This window comes from Rattus rattus, chromosome 4 (assembly GCF_011064425.1).
Source record: "Rattus rattus isolate New Zealand chromosome 4, Rrattus_CSIRO_v1, whole genome shotgun sequence".
NCBI classification, from domain to species: Eukaryota; Metazoa; Chordata; class Mammalia; order Rodentia; family Muridae; genus Rattus; species Rattus rattus.
Window position 1 is genome coordinate 88,839,315 of NC_046157.1, and position 21,476 is coordinate 88,860,790.

The 21,476-nt window shown below is 41.9% G+C and overlaps 2 protein-coding genes and 1 non-coding gene across 3 annotated transcripts in view; 1 reads left to right on the forward strand and 2 right to left on the reverse strand.

The window, feature by feature from the left end:
• Adgre1 (adhesion G protein-coupled receptor E1) overlaps positions 1 to 21,476 on the forward strand; it is a 116,175-nt gene that overhangs the window by 60,212 nt on the left and 34,487 nt on the right. The window contains exons 14-17 of the mRNA XM_032899702.1: positions 14,189 to 14,308; positions 17,344 to 17,528; positions 18,458 to 18,628; positions 21,270 to 21,464. Of these exons, the coding sequence (XP_032755593.1) occupies positions 14,189 to 14,308; positions 17,344 to 17,528; positions 18,458 to 18,628; positions 21,270 to 21,464 (671 nt within the window). The remainder of the gene's footprint in view (positions 1 to 14,188; positions 14,309 to 17,343; positions 17,529 to 18,457; positions 18,629 to 21,269; positions 21,465 to 21,476) is intronic.
• LOC116899808 lies at positions 11,572 to 11,703 on the reverse strand. Its single transcript, XR_004387810.1, has one exon. It is a non-coding gene; the product is annotated as a small nucleolar RNA SNORA72 (small nucleolar RNA).
• Positions 16,571 to 16,984, reverse strand: LOC116899219 (U1 small nuclear ribonucleoprotein C-like). Its single transcript, XM_032900816.1, has one exon. The coding sequence runs from the start codon at positions 16,982 to 16,984 to the stop codon at positions 16,571 to 16,573; it is 414 nt and encodes a 137-aa protein (XP_032756707.1).

Consider the following 21,476-nt stretch of genomic DNA (forward strand, 5'->3'; position numbering starts at 1 on the left):
TGGAATTCTTTCAGGATTTTTGTGACTCCTCTCTATGGGCTTCTACTTGTTTATTTATGTTTTCCTGGAATTCTTTTAGGGATTTTTGTGACTCCTCTCTATGGGCTTCTACTTGTTTATTTATATTTTCCTGGAATTCTTTTAGGAATTTTTGTGATTCCTCTCTGTAGGCTTCTACTTGTTTATTTATGTTTTCCTTTGTTTCTCTAAGGGAGTTCTTCATGTCTTTCTTGAAGTCCTCCAACATCATGATCAAATATGATTTTGAAACTAGATCTTGCTTTTCTGGTGTGTTTGGATATTCCATGTTTGTTTTGATGGGAGAATTGGGCTCCGATGGTGCCATGTAGTCTTGGTTTCTGTTGCTTGGGTTCCTGCGCTTGCCTCTCGCCATCAAATTATCTCTAGTGTTACTTTGTTCTGCTATTTCTGACAGTGGCTAAACTGTCCTATAGGCCTGTGTGTCAGGAGTGCTGTAGACCTGTTTTCCTCTCTTTCAGTCAGTTATGGGGACAGAGTGTTCTGCTTTCGGGCGTGTAGTTTTTCATTTCTACAGGTCTTCAGCTGTTCCTGTGGACCTGTGCCTTGAGTTCACCAGGCAGGTCACTTGCAGCAGAAAAGTTGGTCTTACCTGTGGTCCCGAGGCTCAAGTTCGCTCCGGGGGTGCTGCCCACGGGCTCTCCGCGGTGGCAGCAACCAGGAAGATCTGCGCCGCCTCTTCCGGGAGCCTCAGTACACCAGGGTTCCAGATGGATTCTGGTGCTTTCCTCTGGAATCAGTAATGTGTGCAGAGAGCAGTCTCTTCTGGTTTCGCAGGCGTGTCTGCCTCTCTGAAGGTTTAGCTCTCCCTCCCACGGGATTTGGGTGCAGAGAACTGTTTATCCGGTCTGTTTCCTTCAGGTTCCGGCGGTGTCTCAGGCAGGGCTCCTGCTGCTCCTGGGCCCTCCCCCACAGGAACCCAGAGGCCTTGTACAGTTTCCTCTTGGGTCAGGGATGTGGGCAGGGGTGGGCAGTGTTGGTGGTCTCTTCCGCTCTGCAGCCTCAGGAGTGCCCACCTGACCAGGCGGTAAGGTATCTCTCCCACGGGTTCTGGGAGCAGAGAGCTGCTCTACAATTTCTATTTTTAAACATGATTTTAAGTTTCTATGCGTTTCTCATTTCTTTCTTTCCATTTTTTATTGGATATTTTTAATTTACATTTCAAATGTTATTCCCTTTCCCAGTTTCTTGGACATAAGTCCTCTATCCCATCCCCTCCCCTTCTATTTTTTTTATGCTTATTAACTTGAGTATTTCTCATTTACATTTTGACTGTTATTCCCTTTTCCGGTTTCCAAGCCAACATCCCCCTAGCTCCTCCCACTCCCATTCTATATGGTGTTCCTCTCCCCATCCTCCCACCATTACTGCCCTCCCCCAAACAATTACATTCACTAGGTGTTCAGTCTTGGCAGGAGCAAGGGCTTCCCTTTCCACTGGTGCTCTTAATAGGCTATTCATTGCTACTTATGATGTTGGAACCCAGGGTCAGTCCATGTATAGTCTTTGGGTAGTGGCTTAGTCCCTGGAAGCTCTGGTTTGTTGGCATTGTTGTTCATATGGGGTCTCCAGCCCCTTCAAGCTCTTCCAGTCCTTTCTCTGATTTCTTCAATGGGGGTCCTATTCTCAGTTCAGTGGTTTGCTGCTGGCATTCACCTCTGTGTTTGCTGTATTCTGGCTGTGTCTTTCAGGAGAGATCTACATCCAGTTCCTGTCGGCCTGCACTTCTTTGCTTCATCCATCTTATCTAGTTTGGTGGCTGTATATGTATGGGCCACATGTGGGGCAGGCTCTGAATGGGTGTTCCTTCTGCCTCTGTTTTAATCTTTGCCTCTCTATTCCCTGCCAAGGGTATTCTTGTTCCCCTTTTAAAGAAGGAGTGAAGCATTCACATTTTGATCATCCCTCTTGAGTTTCATGTGTTCTGTGCATCTAGGGCAATTCAAGCATTTGGTCTAATAGACAGTTATAAATGAGTGCATACCATGTGTGCTTTTCTGTGACTGGGTTACCTCACTCAGGATGATATTTTCCAGTTCCCTCCATTTGCCTATGAATTTCATAAAGTCATTGTTTGTGATAGCTGAGTAATATTCCATTGTGTAGATGTACCACATTTTCTGTATCCATTCCTCTGTTGAAGGGCATCTGGGTTCATTCCAGCTTCTGGCTATTATAAATAAGGCTGCGATGAACATAGTGGAGCATGTGTCTTTGTTATATGTTGGGGCATCTTTGGGGTATATGCCCAAGAGAGGTATAGCTGGGTCCTCAGGTAGTTCAATATCCAATTTTCTGAGGAACCTCCAGACTGATTTCCAGAATGGTTGTACCAGTCTGCAATCCCACCAACAATGGAGGAGTGTTCCTCTTTCTCCACATCCTCACCAGCATTTGCTGTCACCTGAGTTTTTGATCTTAGCCATTCTTACTGGTGTGAGTTGAAATCTCAGGGTTGTTTTGATTTGCATTTCCCTTATGACTAAAGATGTTGAACAATTCTTTAGGTGTTTCTCAGCCATTTGGCATTCCTCAGCTGTGAGTTCTTTGTTTAGCTCTGCACTCCATTTTTTAATAGGGTTATTTTTCTCCCTGCGGTCTAACTTCTTGAATTCTTTGTATATTTTGGATATAAGGCCTCTATCTGTTGTAGGATTGGTAAAGATCTTTTCCCAATCTGTTGGTTGTCGTTTTGTCCTAACAACAGTGTCCTTTGCCTTACAGAAGCTTTGCAGTTTTATGAGATCCCATTTGTAGATTCTTGATCTTAGAGCATAAGCCATTGGTGTTTTGTTCAGGAAATTTTCTCCAGTGCCCATGTGTTCGAGATGCTTCCCCACTTTTTCTTCTATTAGTTTGAGAGTATCTGGTTTGATGTGGAGGTCCTTGATCCACTTGGACTTAAGCTTTGTACAGGGTGATAAGCATGGATCGATCTGCATTCTTCTACATGTTGACCTCCAGTTGAACCAGCACCATTTGCTGAAATTTTTTCCATTGGATGGTTTGGGCTCCTTTGTCAAAAATCAAGTGACCATAGGTGTGTGGGTTCATTTCTGGGTCTTCAATTCTATTCCATTGGTCTATCTGTCTGTCTCTGTACCAATACCATGCAGTTTTTATCACTATTGCTCTGTAGTACTGCTTGAGTTCAGGGATAGTGATTCCCCCAGAAGTTCTTTTATTGTTGAGGATAGTTATAGATATCCTGGGTTTTTTGTTATTCCAGATGAATTTTCAAAATGTTCTGTCTAACTCTCTGAAGATTTGGATTGGAATTTCGATGGCGATTGCATTGACTCTGTAGATCGCTTTTGGTAAAATGGCCATTTTTACTATATTAATCCTGCCAATCCATGAGCATGGGAGATCTTTCCATCTTCTGAGGTCTTCTTCAATTTCTTTATTCAGAGGCTTGAAGTTCTTATTGTACAGATCTTTCACTTGCTTGGTTAAAGTCACACCGAGGTACTTTATATTATTTGGGTCTATTATGAAGGGTGTGGTTTCCCTAATTTCTTTCTTGGCTTGTTTCTCTTTTGTGTAGAGGAAGGCTACTGATTTATTTGAGTTAATTTTATACCCAGCCACTTTGCTGAAGGTGTTTATCAGCTTTAGTATTTCTCTGGTGGAACTTTTGGGATCACTTAAATATACTATCATATCATCTGCAAATAGTGATATTTTGACTTCTTCTTTTCTGATCTGTATCCCCTTGATCTCCTTTTGTTGTCTGATTGCTCTGGCTAGAACTTCAAGAACTATATTGAATAAGTAGGGAGAGAGTGGGCAGCCTTGTCTAGTCCCTGATTTTAGTGGAATTGCTTCAAGTTTCTCTCCATTTAGTTTAATGTTAGTGACTGGTTTGCTGTATATGGCTTTTGCTATGCTTAGGTATGGGCCTTGAATTCCTAGTCTTTGCAGGACTTTTATTATGAAGGGGTGTTGAATTTTGTCAAATGCTTTCTCAGCATCTAATGAAATGATCATGTGGTTTTGTTCTTTCAGTTTGTTTTTATAGTGGATCACATTGATGGTTTTCCTTATATTAAACCATCCCTGCATGCCTGGGATGAAGCCTACTTGATCATGGTGGATGATTGTTTTGATGTGCTCTTGGATTAAGTTTGCCAGAATTTTATTGAGTATTTTTAAATCGATATTCATAAGGGAAATTGGTCTGAAGTTCTCTTTCTTTGTTGGGTCTTTGTGTGGTTTAGGTATAAGAGTAATTGTGGCTTCATAGAAGGAATTCGGTAGTGCTCCATCTGTTTCAATTTTGTGGAATAGTTTGGATAGTATTGGTATGAGGTCTTCTATGAAGGTCTGATAGAATTCTGCACTAAACCCGTCTGGACCTGGTCTGTTTTTGGTTGGGAGACCTTTAATGACTGCTAATTTCATTAGGAGTTATGGGGTTGTTTAACTGGTTTATCTGTTCCTGATTTAACATCGGTACCTGGTATCTGTCTAGGAAATTGTCCATTTCCTGCATATTTTCAAGTTTTGTTGAATATAGGCTTTTATAGTTGGGATCTGATGATTTTTTGAATTTCCTCTGATTGTGTAGTTATGTCTCCCTTTTCATTTCTGATTTTGTTAATTTGGACACACTCTCTGTGTCCTCTCGTTAGTCTGGCTAAGGGTTTATCTAACTTGTTGATTTTCTCAAAGAACCAACTTTTTGTTCTGTTGATTCTTTGTATGGTCCTTTTTGTTTCTACCTGATTGAGTTGGTCTTTGAGTTTGTTTATTTCCTGCCTTCTACTCCTCCTGGGTGCATTTGCTTCTTTCTGTTCTAGAGTTTTTACGTGTGCTGTCAAGTTGGTGATATATGCTCTCTCCTGTTTTTTTCTGCAGGCACTCAGAGCTATGAGTTTTCCTCTTAGCACGGCTTTCATTGTGTCTCATAAGTTTGGGTATGTTGCATCTTCATTTTCATTAAGTTCTAAGAAGTCTTTAGTTTCTTTCCTTATTTCTTCCTTGATCAGGTTATCATTGAGTAGAGCATTGTTCAACTTCCGTGTATATGTGGGCGTTCTTCCCTTGTTGTTGTTGAAGACCAGCTTTAGCCCATGGTGGTCTGATAGGCGCATGGCATTTTTTATCTTTCTGTATCTATTGAGGCCTGTTTTATGACCAATTACATGGTCAATTTTGGAGAAAGTACCATGAGGTTGTGAGAAGAAGGTATATCCTTTTGTTTTAGGATAGAATGTTCTATAAATATCTGTTAAGTCCATTTAGTTCATGACTTCTCTTAGTCTGTCTACGTCTCTGTTTAATTTCTGTTTCCATGACCTGTCCATTGATGAGAGTGGGGTGTTGAAATCTCCTACTATTATTGTGTGAGGTGCAATGTGTGTTTTGAGCTTTAGTAAGGTTTCTTTTATGTATGTAGGTGCCCTTGTATTTGGAGCATAGATATTTAGGATTGAGAGTTCATCCTGGTGGATTTTTCCTTTGATGAATATGAAGTGTCCTTCCTTATCTTTTTTGATGACTTTTTGTAGAAAATCGATTTTTTTCCGTATTAGAATCGCTACTCCAGCTTGCTTCTTCAGACCATTTGCTTGGAAAGTTGTTTTCCAGCCTTCCACTCTGAGGTAGTGTCTGTCTTTGTCTCTGAGGTGTGTTTCCTGTAGGCAGCAAAATGCTGGGTCCTCATTGCATATCCAGTTTGTTAATCTATGTCTTTTTATTAGGGAGTTGAGTCCATTGATGTTGAGAGATATTAAATAATAGTGTTTGTTGCTTTCTGTTATATTCGTATTTGGATGTGAGATTATGTCTGTGTGCTTTTCTTGTCTTTGTTTTGTTGCCAAGACGATTAGTTTCTTGCTTTTTCTAGGGTGTAGCTTGCCTCCTTATGTTGGGCTTTACCATTTATTATCCTTTGTAGTGCTGGAGTTGTAAAAAGATATTGTGTAAATTTGGTTTTGTCATGGAATACCTTAGTTTCTCCATCTATGTTAATTGAGAGTTTTGCTGGATACAGTAACCTGGGCTGGCATGTGTGTTCTCTTAGGGTCTGTATGACATCTGTCCAGGATCTTCTGGCTTTCATAGTCTCTGACGAGAAGTCTGGTGTGATTCTGATAGGTCTGCCTTTATATATTACTTGACTTTTTTCCCTTACTGCTTTTAATATTCTTTCTGTGTTTTGTGCATTTGGTGTTTTGACTATTAGTGACAGGAGGAGTTTATTTTCTGGTCCAATCTATTTGGAGTTCTGTAGGCTTCTTGTATGTTTATGGGCATTTCTTTCTTTAGGTTAGGGAAGTTTTCTTCTATGATTTTGTTGAAGATATTTACTGGTCCTTTGAGCTGGGATTCTTCACTCCCTTCTTTACCTCTTAGCCCTAGGTTTGATCTTCTCATTGAATCCTGGATTTCCTGTATGTTTTGGACCAGTAGCTTTTCCCATTTTACATTATCTTTGACAGTTGTATAGATGATTTCTATGGAATCTTCTGCTCCTGAGATTCTCTCTTCTATCTCTTTTATTCTGTTGTTGATGCTTGTATCTAGGGCTCCTTGTGTCTTCTTTTAGTTTTCTATATCCACGGTTGTCTCCCTTTGTGCTTTCTTTATTGTTTCTATTTCCATTTTTAATTCCTTTACCTGTTTGATTGTGTTTTCCTGGAATTCTTTCAGGGATTTTTGTGATTTCTCTCTATAGGCTTCTACTTGTTTATTTATGTTTTCTTGCGTTTCTCTAAGGGAGTTCTTTATGTCTTTCTTGAAGTCCTCCCTCATCATGATCAAATGCGATTTTAAATCTAGGTCTTGCTTTTCTGGTGTGTTTGAATATTCAGTGTTTGCTTTGGTGGGAGAATTGGGCTCCGGCGATGCCATGTAGTTTTGGTTTCTGTTGCTTAGCTTCCTGTACTTGCCTCTCACCATCAGGTTGTCTCTGGTGTTACCTTTTCCTGCTAACTGTGACAGTGGCTAAGCCATGCTATAGGCCTGTGTGTCAGGAGTGCTGTAGACCTGTTTTCCTGTTTTCTTTCAGCCAGTTATGGGAACAGAGTGTTCTGCTTTCAGGCGTGTAGTCTTTCCTGTCTACTGGTCTTCAGCTGTTCCTGTGGGCATGTGTCCTGAGTCCACCAGGCAGGTCGCTTGGAGCAGAAAAGTTGGTCTTACTTGTAGTCCCAAGGCTCAACTTCCTCCTAGTGGGCTCCTTTTGAGCTCTTCGTGCGGGTAGCAACCAGAAAGGACTGTTCCGCCTTTTCCAGGGCCTCCCCTGCACGGGGTCCCAGATGGCATTAGGTGTTTTCCTCTGGAGTCAGAAATGTGGGCAGAGTGTAGTCTCTTCTGCCTTCCCAGGCATGTCTGTGCCTCTGAAGTTTTAGCTCTCCCTCCCACAGTATTTGGGTGTAGGGAGCTTTTGACAGGGCCCCTTCAGGTCAGGGCAATGTCTGGACCGCAGGTGACCTGCCAATTGAGTGTCCCTATCTCCCTGTTCCCAGAGGCCCTATACAGTTTCCTTTGGGCCAGGGATGTGGGCAAAGGTGGGCAATATTGGTCGTCTCTCCTGCTCTGCAGCCTCAGGAATACCTGCCTGTCGTGGTGGGTTTGGGAGCAGGGCTCTCTTCTATCTCTTGTATTCTGTTTGTGATGCTTGCATCTATGACTCCTGATCACTTTCCTAGGTTTTCTATCTCCAGGGTTGTCTCCCTTTGTGCTTTCTTTATTGTTTCTATTTCCATTTTAAATCCTGGACATTTTTTTCAATTCCTTTAACTGTTTGTTTGTTTTTTCCTGTAATTCTATAAGGAATTTTTGTGTTTCCTCTTTAAGGGCTTCTACTTGTTTACTTGTGTTGTCTTGTATTTCTTTAAGGGAGTTATTTATGTCCTTCTTAATGTTCTCCATCCTCATCATAAAATGTGATTTTAAATCTAAATCTTGCTTTTCCGGTGGGTTTGGATATCCAGTATTTGCTTTGGTAGGAGAACTGGCCTCTGATGATGCAGAGTAGTCTTGGTTTTTGTTGTTTAGTTTCCTGCACTTGCCTCTTGACATCAGGTTGTCTCTGGTGTTAGCTTGTCTTGATGGTTTCTGACATTGATTTGAACTTCCTGTAGGCCTGTGTGTTAGCACGTCTATAGACCTGTTTTCCTGTTTTCTTTCAGCCAGTCTGGGAACAGAGTGCTCTGCTCTCAGGTGTATAGCTGCTCCTGGTGACTGTCTTTCAGCTCTAGGCACAGGCAGGAACCAGGAGGTTCCTGCCCTTGAATGCTCCTAGGTCCCTGCGCCCAGGGGGCACAGATGGCACTAGGAGATTCCCTCTTGGTTCTGGAATGTGGGCAGAGGGTAGTCTCCTCTGATTTCTCAGGAGTGTCCACCCTTCTGAGGGTACAGCTCTCTCCCCCGTGGGATTTGGGTGCAGGGAACTGTTTGACTGGTTCAGTTCAATTCTGGGCTCAGACTGAAACGACAGGTACCTGCTGCTGACTGCTCCTATATTCCTGTGTCCAGAGGCACTATGCAGTTTCCTCTTGGGTCATGGATATGGACAAAGGTGAGCAGAAGTGGTAGTCTGTCTTGTGGTCTCAGGATGATCTGCACTTCTGGGTGTTCAACTCTCTCCTCCACGGGATTTAGGAGCCTGTGTTTTCTTTATTGTATCTATTTTCCTTTTCAGTTCTTGGACACTTTTATTTATCCTTCACCTGTTTGATTGCATTTTCTTGTATTTCTTTAAATTTATTTGCTTTCTTTTTTAATGTCTCCCCATATTTTACTATATTTTTGCATAGTATTAAGGGATTTTTCCATGCATACTGTAAAGGGCTCTCTCGTTTTTTAAGACTGAATTTAATATCCTCTTTTTGTGCTTCAGTGTTATTAGGATATCCAGAATTTGTTATAGCAGGATAGCTGGTCTTTGGTGATGTCTTATTGCCCTAGTCTTTTGATTATGTTTTCTTAGCTGTAGGTATCTGGTTTCCCTGGTATTGACTGGATGATTCTGATGGCATTAGGACTTCTCAGGAAGGTGGTTCGGGGGCTGTGGACCAGACAGTGGAGGTCAGTGTACCTGAATTTGCAGTCTGTGTCATTGGCAGACCCTACTCTGCAGGCTGTGTCTTTGGCAGACCCTATTCTGTAGGCTGCATCCCAGTCAAATCCAAATGGATTGCCAGTGGCACCTACGCTGCAGGATGTGTCTTAGGTGAATTGGTTGGGATGGCAGACAGATATGACTCTGCAGGCTGTCCACAGTGGACTAACTGTGATAGTGAGAGGATCCGAGTAGAATGGGATTGGTCAAGGCAGGGTTCTAAGATGGTTAGTTTTGGGAACCTCAAAGACTTCCACAGGGAGGCAGGACAATCTTGGGCTCTGTCATGTTTCTTCTTGATCAAGGAGTAAGCCCACAGCTAGGCAATGGGGTTCAGTGGACCAAGTGCCACTCACCTCTGTAGGTTGTCTCAAACAGATCAACTGGAATGGTGGGCAGATCTGACTAGGATGGGTAGTTAGACAGCATTCTAAACTGGTTAGTTTTGGGGCCCCTGAAGGTTTCCACAGGGAGGCAGGGTGCTCTTGGGGTTCTGCAAAACTTCTCTAGACAGAATAGCATGCCCAGAACTAGACAAAATAGACAAAATTGAGAAATACATGCTATTTTACTGCAGAACGTCTTGGAGCAGTTTGTTACTGCAGCATGGATCCTTTCCTGACTCATACATGCTGAGCACTTGGGGATATTGGGTGCCACCATTGATCTTTGTATGTAATTCCCACTCCAGTTAATAGCTCTTGTATCCATTAATCCCACAAACACCAGAGATTTTTTTCTAATTGCTGCTCTGACCAAGCCTGATAAGAATGTATACAGCATTTTATCAGCTTTGGGAATTTAGGAATCTGATGCATGTGATATAGACATAATGTTATCAGGAAAAATCCCACAAATGAAGAAAATTAAGGAGAACAAAGTTATTTTATGTAGTATGATCTAAATAGTAGGGACTATTATCAGGGCAGTGTGGTGGTAAATTGTGATTGCGTTGAAAGATACCTGGGAGACTGGTAAAGCATATTCTTTGATGTATCTATCAGGGGATCTCCAGAGATATCTTGGTTTGTGGACAGTGATGGATGGGGAAGGTTGCCTTTTAGCAAAGGTGGGGCTGCATAGCAGATGACAGAACCCACTGGGTCAGACAAGAGATGGAAGAATCAACTTACAGATGTAGGCCTACTTTCTCCCTCTCTTCCTTTGCTTCATGGATGCCATGATGGATGGAGCCCTCTGAAGCCAATGTTTCCTGTTGTAAGCTGTTTCTCTCAGATATTTGTCACATGACTAATACAGGATTGTATTTTAGGGATGGCAACAACATACATGCAGGAAGTGTATTTTATTCATCTCAAAATGTAGCCTCTGTTTGCCTGAAACTCACTGTGAAGACCAGGCTGGCCTCAAACTCATTGAGATCTTCCTGCTTCAGCCTCCTGCATGCTGGAATTTAAGACACAAGCCACCACACCAAGCAAGAAGAGGGTTCTCCAATGTAGCTGATGAGTATAAGGAACAGTGACAAGGCCAGCATTACTAAAGTAGAATTTGAAATGACAGTTCTTTTTTTTTCATTTTTTATTGAATTTTTTTAATCTACATTTCAAATATTATCCCTCTTCCCGGTTGTGAAATAAAAATTCTATAAAGGAAACAGCCACAGAGAAAGAGTGAGAGGGTGCTGAAGGTTTTGTTGAAGTGAGATGTCAGGGTAAGCACTAGAGAACGTGGGGGCAGGAATGGTGTTTGACTCACTTTGACAACAGTATTGACTTCTGACACCACTGTGTGTCAGTCAGCATTTTGTTACTGTAACAAATTCTTGAGACAAATAAACTCTTCAAATGGAAAGGTTTGATTATGACACTTACTTTCAGAGGTTTCAACCATGGTTGCTTGGGATCCACTGCTTTCTGTCTGTGGAGACACAGTACCTTATACTAGGAGCGTGCATTGAAGAGGCATCTAGCCTCATGGTTATAGAGGAGAGTGAGAATGTGTTCAAGAGCAATAGTCCCTCAAAAGGTTCCACCAATGACCCAACTTTGTCCCAGACTCACATCTTAAAATTTCTACCACTTATCACTGGTGTCACAAGTGAGTAACCAAACATTCAATACAATGATTCTTAGGGGATATTCTATATTCAAGCTGTAGAAATTGACTTCAATTCTATTGCTTTCAGATGTGTGCCCTTAAAATGTGAAAGCCCATCTCTCTTTCTCCCTTTCCCTCTCTCCGTGTCCTTTCTCTCTCCTCCTTTCTCCTTTCTCCCTCTCTCTCTTTTTTTTAAATTTTTTTTCTAGAAAATAAAAGGTTTACAAGTCATTTAATGGCAACTGATAATTACAGAATTCCCCTACATGTTCTTTAGGTAAGGAGGCAGATTAGCATAATTGTTAAAGTGGCGTCTGTCACTCTTAAAACCAATTAAAAATACCTTAAAATCTCAGCCATCCTATGACCATACAGCTCATACATTTAATAAATCAGACCTGGCTTGTCACCAGCATTGAGAAAACCAGACCCAGGTAAAGAACCAGGTCTTGGGACACATGCATGGTCGTACTATAGCGAATGTTTAGCTTGTCCTGATTATCACAAAATCAGAACAGCGAGAATATTCGCACTTTCTCCCTCTCTTATCTCTCTCCTGCTCCTTTCTCCCTCCCTCTTTTCCTATTCTATCTTTGTATTCATTTACATTGAGATATAAATGCATATATGTGCATGCATATGGAGGCCAGAAGACATGCTAGGCTTTAATTTCTCCCGGGTGCCATTCACTTGTTTCTTTGTAGCAGGGCCCCTCCATGCCCTGAAATATGCTCTGTGGCTTAAGATGTCCAATAAGGCCCAGCAGTGGAATTGCAATTGTGTATCACCATTCCTAAATTTCTCATATATGTGTGTTCTGGGAATGGAAACCAGGTCTCCATGCTTCAAGGTGAGCACGTTGCCTGGTGAGCTATGGTTCTAGATGGAAAATCTCACTTCCGAATCTACAGATAGGATTCTTACTGTTTTGTGATAATGTCTGTATATTAGTGAATTGTCCTGTGTAAGATCACTGAGGTGCCAGCTCATAGGTGGGACTCTTCAGCCACAAACATGATTGTTTTAGAGTGCCTCCAGGACCCCTTTGTCTAGGGGTGGGCTGGTCCCCCAGCCCTGTGAGGAGAAAGGAGAATTAAAAAGAAACAGTCAGAGAGTAGAAGACTATACCTTATGCCTACTGTGAAAATATTATTTCTTAAATATGGCTAGAAGGTGAAGCATTCCCAGGCACATTCCAAGTTAGTAACTCAATTACTGTTTACCCTGTGATATAATGATGTTTGTGGTGGGAACGGTCAAGGGACAGTCTTGGAAAGGAGAAGATTGTGTCCATGGTTGTCCTCTCTGATGTTTGGGATTCCAGGTGTATGTTTTGTCATCAGCCCTCCAGTGTTCATTTCTGTTGATGGTGGAAGTGTCCAGTCTGGTCTCCTCTATGTTTCTGCTTATTGTTTTATTATTTTATGACAGACTGATTCACACTTAATAAGCCCACTTACTCAAAAACCCAAGCACAGCTATGGTGGATGTCCTCCCCAGGGAACACTCCCTGTCATCTCTCAGGGATAAAGTGTTTCTCCATGATTAACTGTTTTTCCATTATCTCTTTTATTTTCAACTGTTGATTTGCATATTTTACTTTTAAAGATATGGTTTTTATTATTTAAAATTATGTGTTTCTGTGTGTCTCTGTGTGAGTAATAACCTGAGTGCAGGAGCCTGTGGCGGCCAGAAGAGGGCATTGGATTCCCTGGAGTTAACATGTTTGTGGCCCACCTGACATGGGTGCTGGCAACTGAACTTGGGTCTCCTGCAAGAGCAGCAAATACTCTTAACCATTGAGCTAGTCCCTGTGCATCTTATTTATTTATTTATTTATTTATTTATTTATTTATTTATTTATTTACATTTTGACTACAGTTTCCCCTTCCTCCTCTCCTCCCAGGCTTCTTTAGCTCACCTTCATCTCTTTTCCATTCCCCATCCACTCTTCCTCCCTTTCTCTTCAGACAAGGGGAAGCCTCTCAGGACACCAATCATCCTTAGCATATCAAGTTGCAGTAAGACTAGGCACCTCCTCTCCTATTGATGAGGCAACCCAATAGGAGGAAGGGGTCCCAAAAACAGACAACAGAGTCCAAGCCAGTCCCTGCTCCTACTGTTAGGAGTTCAAGCTACACAGCTGTAATGTATGTGCAGAGGGTCTAGGTCAGTCACATGTTGGTGGTTCAGTCTTTTTGAGCCCTTATAAGCCCAGGTTAGTTAATTCTGTGGGTTTTATTGTGGTGTCCTTGACCCTTCTAACTTCTACAATCCTTCCTTCTCCTCTTCTTCAGGATTCCTTAAGCTCTGCCTAAAGTTTGACTGTGGGTCTCTGCACCTATTTCCATCAGTTTCTGGGTGAAGCCTCTCTGATGGCAATTGATCTGTGTACCAATCTATGAGTACAACAGAATATTATTAGGGCTCATTTCATTGACTTGCTTTGCCAGTTGTGTTTGGTTCTTTCCTAGGTCTCTGGGTTATTCAACATCTGGTTCCTGGCCCTCCAGGCAGTTTTAGGGGTGGGCTCTCTCTCATGGCATTGGTCACAACCTAGAACAGTCAGTGGTTGGTCACTCTCACAATTTCTGTGTTACTTTTACCCCAGCATATTGTCTAGGCAGGACAAATTGTAGGCCAAAGGTTTTGTGGCTGGGTTGGTCCCTCCAATAGAGGTCCTTCCTGGTTATTAGTGATGGCTGATTCAGGCTTATCTCCCATTGCTGGGAGTTTTTCCCTCATAGATTTTATGGGCATTCCCATTGCACTAGGTTTCCAGCTTATCCAAGATATAACCAACTCTTTCCACTTTTCTCTCCTACTCTCACGTCATCCCTCCTGCTCCCATAATCCCCTTCCACTCATGATGCATATTTTATTTTTTCTTTGAAGTGAGATTCATTTGCCCTTGAGCCATCCTTATTACTTAGCTTATTGATTTCTTAGACTAAAACCAAATTCAATATGCATATACTTTCTGTGTGTCTTAACAAAAGCAACCTCCTTTACTTTCAGAAATTGAAAGCAAAGTCATCAATGAAGAATGCAATGAGGAGAATGTGTCCATTAACTTGAAAGCCAGAGGGGACAAGATGGATGTTGGCTGTTTCATAATCAAAGAATCAGAATCTACAGGTACAGAGCCACCTTGATAGTAAGCCTACTGGGCTTGCTGATCATTGCAAGGCAGTTGTGGGTGGTAGAGAGCTGATGAGAGAGAGTTTCTACCTGCTGGGGATGCTGAACATTAAAAGTGAACATTAAGATCAAGATACTGGAGCATGGTCTGTCACCAGTAGGGTGTAGCCACCAGCTATGTGTGACTGTCTTGGGTTCTGATGATCCACCCACCTGGTCCATTCTATTGTAAGGCTTTTTACTGAGTTCTAAAATTTGATTTTTTGAGCTTATCATTCTGTGAATCTCCCTTCCTGTGTTCAGCTCTAGGCTGTATTTTTTCACAGCTAGAGAGAGTGGTTTGTGGACTTGGCAGTTGTGGCTTTTGTGTGTGTCTTTTTTAAATCAAGGCTGGATTCAAGTTTCTTCTTGTAGTTCTGGCTCTCTTAGAACTACCCATATTTACCAGGCTGGCCTTGAACTCACATCTGCTTCTTCCTCCAAGCTGAGGGGCTGTTGGAAGCTGATGGGTGCTGGGGAGGGAGAATCAGTTTTCTTCAGCGATATGGTCTGGGGTAAAATGTCCAGGTTCCAGCAGATGGCTCTATGTACAGGCAAGATGGACTCTGTGGGTTAGAATCTCTCACTCCTTCCATCCTGTCCTTTATTCCTTTCCCTTTCTCCTCCTCTCCTCCCTTTCTTTGCTTTTCTGAGTAAGCTCTGTGCTGGTTAGTTTTTAAATACCAAGTCGACACAACCTAGAATAATTTGGAAAGAGTGTTAGTGAAGGACTTACTAGATAAGGATAGCCTGTGGATGTGTCTGTGGATATCTGTCTTACATTAGTTAATGTGGGAAGATTTGGCCCTGGGTGGCACCATTCTCTGGACTATGTGAATAGAGGAAGCAAGTTCAGTAGTGCAGAGAGAAAAGAAGCAAAAATACACACTCTCTTTTTGCTCTTGACTGTAGATGTGATGTGACTAGTGGCTTGAATTCCTGCTCTGACAAATTTTAAATACTAGGGAGTTTATTAACACAACAGAAAGTAGATTAAGTGGGTGTGTGAGAGAGAGAGTGAGAGAGAAATTTTAGGTGTCTTTACATCTATCTATCTACCTATCTATCTATCTATCTATCTATCTATCTATCTATCTATCTACCTATCTACTTATCCCTATCTATCTATCTATCTATCTATCTATCTATCTATCTATCTATCTATCTACTTATCCATATCTATCTATCTATCTATCTATCTATCTATCTATCTATCTATCTATCTATCTATCTATCTATCTATCTACCTATCTACTTATCTCTATCTATCTATCTATCTATCTATCTATCTATCTATCTATCATCTATCTAGCTATCTAGCTATCTATCTGTTTTTATGTGTGTGTATGTGTGTGCATGTGTGTATGTGTATGAACATGCATTTGCATGTGCATGTATGCACACACACATACCAAGGTAGGTACACAAATGGCAGTTACATGACAACTTTTAGGAGTCAGTTTGGTTCCCTTTTCTGTGTGGGGACTATACGGAACTCAGGTCTTCTGGGTTGGTGACAAACATTTTTCCCTGATGAGCCATATTTCCAGTGCCAGGTGTCTTTACAATGGCTGTGTGTGTGATTCTGTGGCTCCTAAGTTACGTTGCTTATCGGTGTCATTTGCATACAATTTATGGTGTATGATACTAGGTGTCAAGCATGAGCCCTCATACATACCAGGCTAACTCTCAACTAAGCTCCCATCCCTAACATGAGATTTACAGATGATGCTGAGCTAAAGTTTAAGCTCATTTTAAAATTTGAGAAAAATCATGAGGTCTGCTTCCTCACTTTTCAGAAATGACTCCCCTTGTATGTAAAATCATATGGTGGCTTCACAAGCTGTACTGTTTATATCAGGGAGGAGTGAAGAGTGTAGATGGGTAAAGGTATAAACTTTCTGTCCTTAAGTTACTGAGCTCTGTTGGTATTTCTAGTGCCCTCTTTGAGGTGGCTCCAGCAAACATGTCTCTTTGTGTATTTTTTGACAGTTTATTTTCACATGTAAAAAAACTGTATCACTTCTCCCTCCAAAAGAATTTTCTCTGTTAGGAAGGGAAGTTCCTTGTCATGCATCTAGTAAACACCCAGGCTCAGCACCAAGATTTCCTGGTGAAACAGAACAAGAAATACAAATGATAAAGAGCCTTTCTGCTCTTCTCTGTTTGGCTGAGCCATGCGAGGCCATGTGGGCATCATAGGGTGGGCAGGAAGTCTCATTATTGAGGCCCGGGCATCATGGGCATGTGGCCTCCCAGGGGTGGTCTCATCCCAGGAGCTGGTCCCACAGACATTATCCCAGGAGGAGGAGGGTCTATCATTGGCATCACGGGAGGGCATTCCATATGGGGTGCAGCCATCATGCCAGGCCAAGGAGGACCCGGGAGACTGGGTGGAGGTAGAATCAAGGTCCACAAAGGTAGAGGAGCAGAGAATGGAGCTGGAGTTATCTTTTCTTGTTGAAATGCAGCCGTTGTTTTGTCAGTCAGGCTCTGGGCCTGCTCCTCCGTCCATATCTGGTAACAGTGTTTCACATTCTCTTTGTGTTTCCTACCACTGCAGTGTGTCTTCCTCAGAGACAGAGTATCGTGGGTAAGATGCATATCACAGTCATCACGATAAAACATAGGCATGTTGCTCCACAGGCCATTAGCTACCCCTGTCATCACTGCCAGGAGCTGGTGTTTGGTGCATTAGGCCAGGTTTTCTGATTCTCAGTGAGCAGGAACAACAGCCTGGAGATTGGGTGGGTTTCTTTCCTTTCCTATGTCTCCTCTTTCCCTGGTCTTCCAACCCTGCCTCAGGTGATATGGAAATTCTTGGTTATTTAAGTCCTTAGAGTAAACTGGGGAGAGTCTGTGTACATGTCAAATGTGTTGCATGTGTATGCATATGTTGCTTTGTGATTCCATATTTCCTGTGTGTACATGTGCTATCTATAATATCTATGGAACAATTTCCCCCTCTTTATTTTTATTTTGGGAACACACAGGGACCCCAGGAGTGGCTTTTGTCTCCTTTGCACACATGGACTCAGTTTTAGATGAACGCTTCTTTGAAGATGGTCAGGCCTCCTGGAAGCTGAGGATGAATTCCCATGTTGTTGGTGGCACTGTAACCGGGGAGAGGAAGGAGGACTTCTCCAAGTCTATCGTCTATACCCTCCAGCACCTCCAGGTTTGTACAGTGTCTTTTGAGACCTCTGACTGTATATGGAGGAGTCTTGTTACCCAGAATGCTCTTGCCTATTTAAGAAATGATTGTTTTCTTTTCAAATGATCACAAATTTGGGTGCAAGAAATGCATTCACATTTTTCCTTTACTAAGAGAGATGCTGTGTGTCCTTTTCTAAGTTTCCTCAGTAGTGACCCACTACAGCCTATAATGCAATAAGTGTTCATGCTTGAATGTATGCATTTGTGCCAGTGTGTATGTGCTATCTAAAGATTAATGTTAGATGGTTTTATTGCTCTCATTTTATTTTTTAAAGACTTATTTTTATTATTTATAATTATGTGTATTCTTGCCTGTGGGTATGTGCATTCAAGTGCATGTGCACATGGAGTCCAGAAACATCAGATCTGATGAAGCTGGAGTTACAAGTGGTTGTGAGCCACCTAATATGGATACTGGGAACCAAACTCAGCTCTTCCAGAAGAATAGCAAATGCTACTAACCACAGAGCAATATACCTTGCCTCCTTAGTTTTTGAGACCAACTCTATCACAGAACCAAGAGCTTGTTGATTCAGCCAGGCTGTCTGGTTAGCAGGTCACATAAACTCTTCTCTCTCTACCTTCCAAGGCTATGATACCAGGCCTATGATGGCACCTGCAGCTTTTAAAATGTGTGTGCTGGGTAGTTGAACAGTTCTTCATACACATACAGCACGGACTTTTGTCTGCTGAGCTATCTTCCCAGTTCTGAAAGAAGATTTCTTGAAGTAATAACAGTAGTTTAACACCAGATCAAGCACCACTACAGGCTGAAATACAGTCAGTTTTTCCATTTCCTGAGTTTCTGGTCCCAGATGGATCTCAAGTCTTGTCACATTGAATCCATTCCAGTGTGAAGTTCTCAGGATACTGGGGCTTTTGATCTTTCAGCCAAAGCAGAAGTCTGAGAGGTCTATATGTGTCTCCTGGAACACTGATGTGGAGGATGGGAGATGGACACCCTCGGGCTGTGAGATTGTGGAAGCATCTGAGACATACACAGTCTGCAGCTGTAACCGGATGACAAATTTGGCCATCATCATGGCTTCTGGGGAGCTTACAGTGAGTATTAGTCAATCATTCTTGTGTCCCTGAGCATCTTTCCTGAAACCTAGTGGAGCTGATTGACAGAACATCTTTTGTGTCTCCCCATGGTCTTGGGTATTATAGAGGTAGCCATAAAGGGAGAGGAATGTGGGTCATACCTCCATGGTTAATAAATTCATTATGTGGTTAGAAAACTATGACACTGAAGTACAAAATCAGACATAATAACCCTGCATTATTCAGATTTTCTAAGAGGAAGAGAAACAAAAGAATGAACGCTTGTTAGAGGAATTTTATTAGGTTGGCTTGTGTAATATGATGTGCACATTCCAACAATGGCTGCCTTCACATTAGAGTGGCCGAGAACCCAGTAAAGATCAGTATCAGGAGCTGGATGTCTCAGCAGCCTCACTCTGGCACCAACAGTCCACATTGGAAACCCGAAGAATATGGATTCTGGAATCAGCCAAGGAGCTACAATATTAGAACAGTTGAACTTGCCAGCAAGATGTGAAGGCAACGAGGCAAAAAAGCAAAGATTTTCCCTTCTGCCTTTTTTTTTGGGTTCTAGGCTGCTACTCAAATATAGGCTGGGTCTTCCCACTTCAAATAACCTGATCAATAACATTTCTCAAGGGTGTGCCTGATAGCTGATCTCTTAGTAGATTTCTGATTTAACTAAGTTGACCAACAAAATGAACTGTCACAGACTATAATCAAACATACCCAATATATTTCACAGGTATCATTTAATGAGAAGTTACTAATGAGGAATTTAATGATCTAGGACTTGTTGCTTGAAGCTAATTGTTTATTTGTCAGTTTCAAATTTCATGGGACAGAAGATTGATGCTCAGTAACATATCTCATCATGTAGTTTGTGACTCATGGAGGTAGAACCTGGACCTTGAGATAGCCTGGCCCCTTACTATTAAACTGTAGACATCAGCCAGAAATTGAGTTGTAGGAATTCCTATATGCCAGTAAAGGTAGATAATACACTAACATCACTCAGTATTCATCCCCACCCTCAAAGGATGCTCTACATTCCATTACTGGAGAGAATATCTACAAATTATAATTCCTAGAATCCCTTGCCATTAGGTCAAAGGTATAGTGTAGAGTCTCCATTGAGATATATCCAAAACAGGGTCCATGAAGCAAGCGCAGTTGAGTGTATTGACTTAATAAAGAGTAAATGTTCCTTAATTGGTGTGGAAAGTGTCCTTGGCTAATGCAATAGGGACAAGGGTAGTTCCCTACTATGGAAGTACCAAGCATCTTATAGACGAATGTATAGCTTGGTACTTGCAGTGGGACAACAGGGAAAGTGTTCCCTTTCAGGTTCTGTGTGGGTCACTTTTTCTTGGATAAGCCACTCTACCCCTTTGAGTGGAGCCCAACTTTCTCATGTTAAAGAAGCAAGAATAAAAAACTAACACATAGTTAATACTACAGGACACAGTTATAAGTACGCATATGCATTTACTGTAATCTTACAGAAATGACCATATAAAGCAGCCATGGGCTGGGGATATGGCTGACTCTGTAAAGTGCTTGCCATGTGACACAGAGTCCGAGTTTATTCTCTAACACCCATGTAAAAAAGCCATGGATGGTGACAAAGGCTTAAAATCTCTCCAGTTGGGGAGGCAGAGACAAGTAGATCTGGGAATTCACTGGTGAGCTCCGGGACAATGAGAGATCTCATGGCTAATATTCCTTATTGTGGCCCATGAAGTTGTCCTCTGTTCTTTACATGCATGTGTACACAAGTGTACCTGCACACACTTATGTGTGGACATACAGATATGCACAGTCCTATTTTACTGATTAGCAAATAGACATTTATGTCCCATCATAATTCATATGACTGGGAGATGACAAAATTGTGGGCAGTTTTTTTAAACAGTCTGTGACAGTGTTATGTAGAGGACCATGTGATCTACTGGTTGGCATTATTTTTAACACAGAGAAGGCACCATGAATTTTAAACTATCCATTAATGAAAAGTACAGGGAAAGGACTGTTACTTCGATCTAAATGGAAATGTCTCAGATATCAGCAACTCCGTTAGTGCTCAGCTCCAGAGGCAGACATCACTTCAGATATTTAGAGGAATGAGGGATTTAATAGAGGCAATCGTGCACTCACAAAACCTTTAGAAAGAGATGGAGGGGCTTCAGGGTCATCCTTCTCTCACAGCTCACTTTAAAAGGCCCAGATTTGCTGGTGTCATTTGTGTTCTATTCTTGGGCAAGGGGGAGTTTGGCCACAACTCATCTGACCTATAGGTGACTGGTAGTTTACTTTTTTCTGCCTTCCCAGATGACTGTATATATATTCCAGAAAGAATCTATACTACACCCAAAAGGGTATAGTACCCACTCTATGACAAGGGATTCTGGGAAACGTAGTTTGTAGATGTCTTCTGTAGGAAGGCCAAGAAAATACTGGAGGTTGTGTGTGAGTACTCAGGGGTGCTAGCATATTGCTCAGAATGTTTTGAATAACATTCAGATTATTCTGAGACTAGGGGATAGAAGTCTTGAGACTTTCAGGAGGTCTGGGTAAGGTGTTACCTTTTTTTTCTGGTGCTGGGGTGGGGGGATTTTAGTTCCATTGTGAGGTTAACAATTGTTCTCCTTCCTGATAGATGGAATTTTCCTTGTATATCATCAGCTATGTGGGTACAGTCATCTCTCTGGTATGTCTCGCCTTGGCCATAGCCACCTTCCTGCTGTTTCGTGCAGTTCGGAACCACAACACCTACCTGCACCTGCACCTTTGTGTGTGTCTCTTCTTGGCCAAGATTCTCTTCCTCACCGGTATAGACAAGACTGACAACCAGGTTTGTGACCCC

Bases quoted from the DNA above. Each gene is read 5' to 3' on its own strand.
- LOC116899219 (XM_032900816.1), bottom strand. From the start codon at position 16,984: ATGCCTATGTTTTATCGTGATGACTGTGATATGCATCTTACCCACGAT.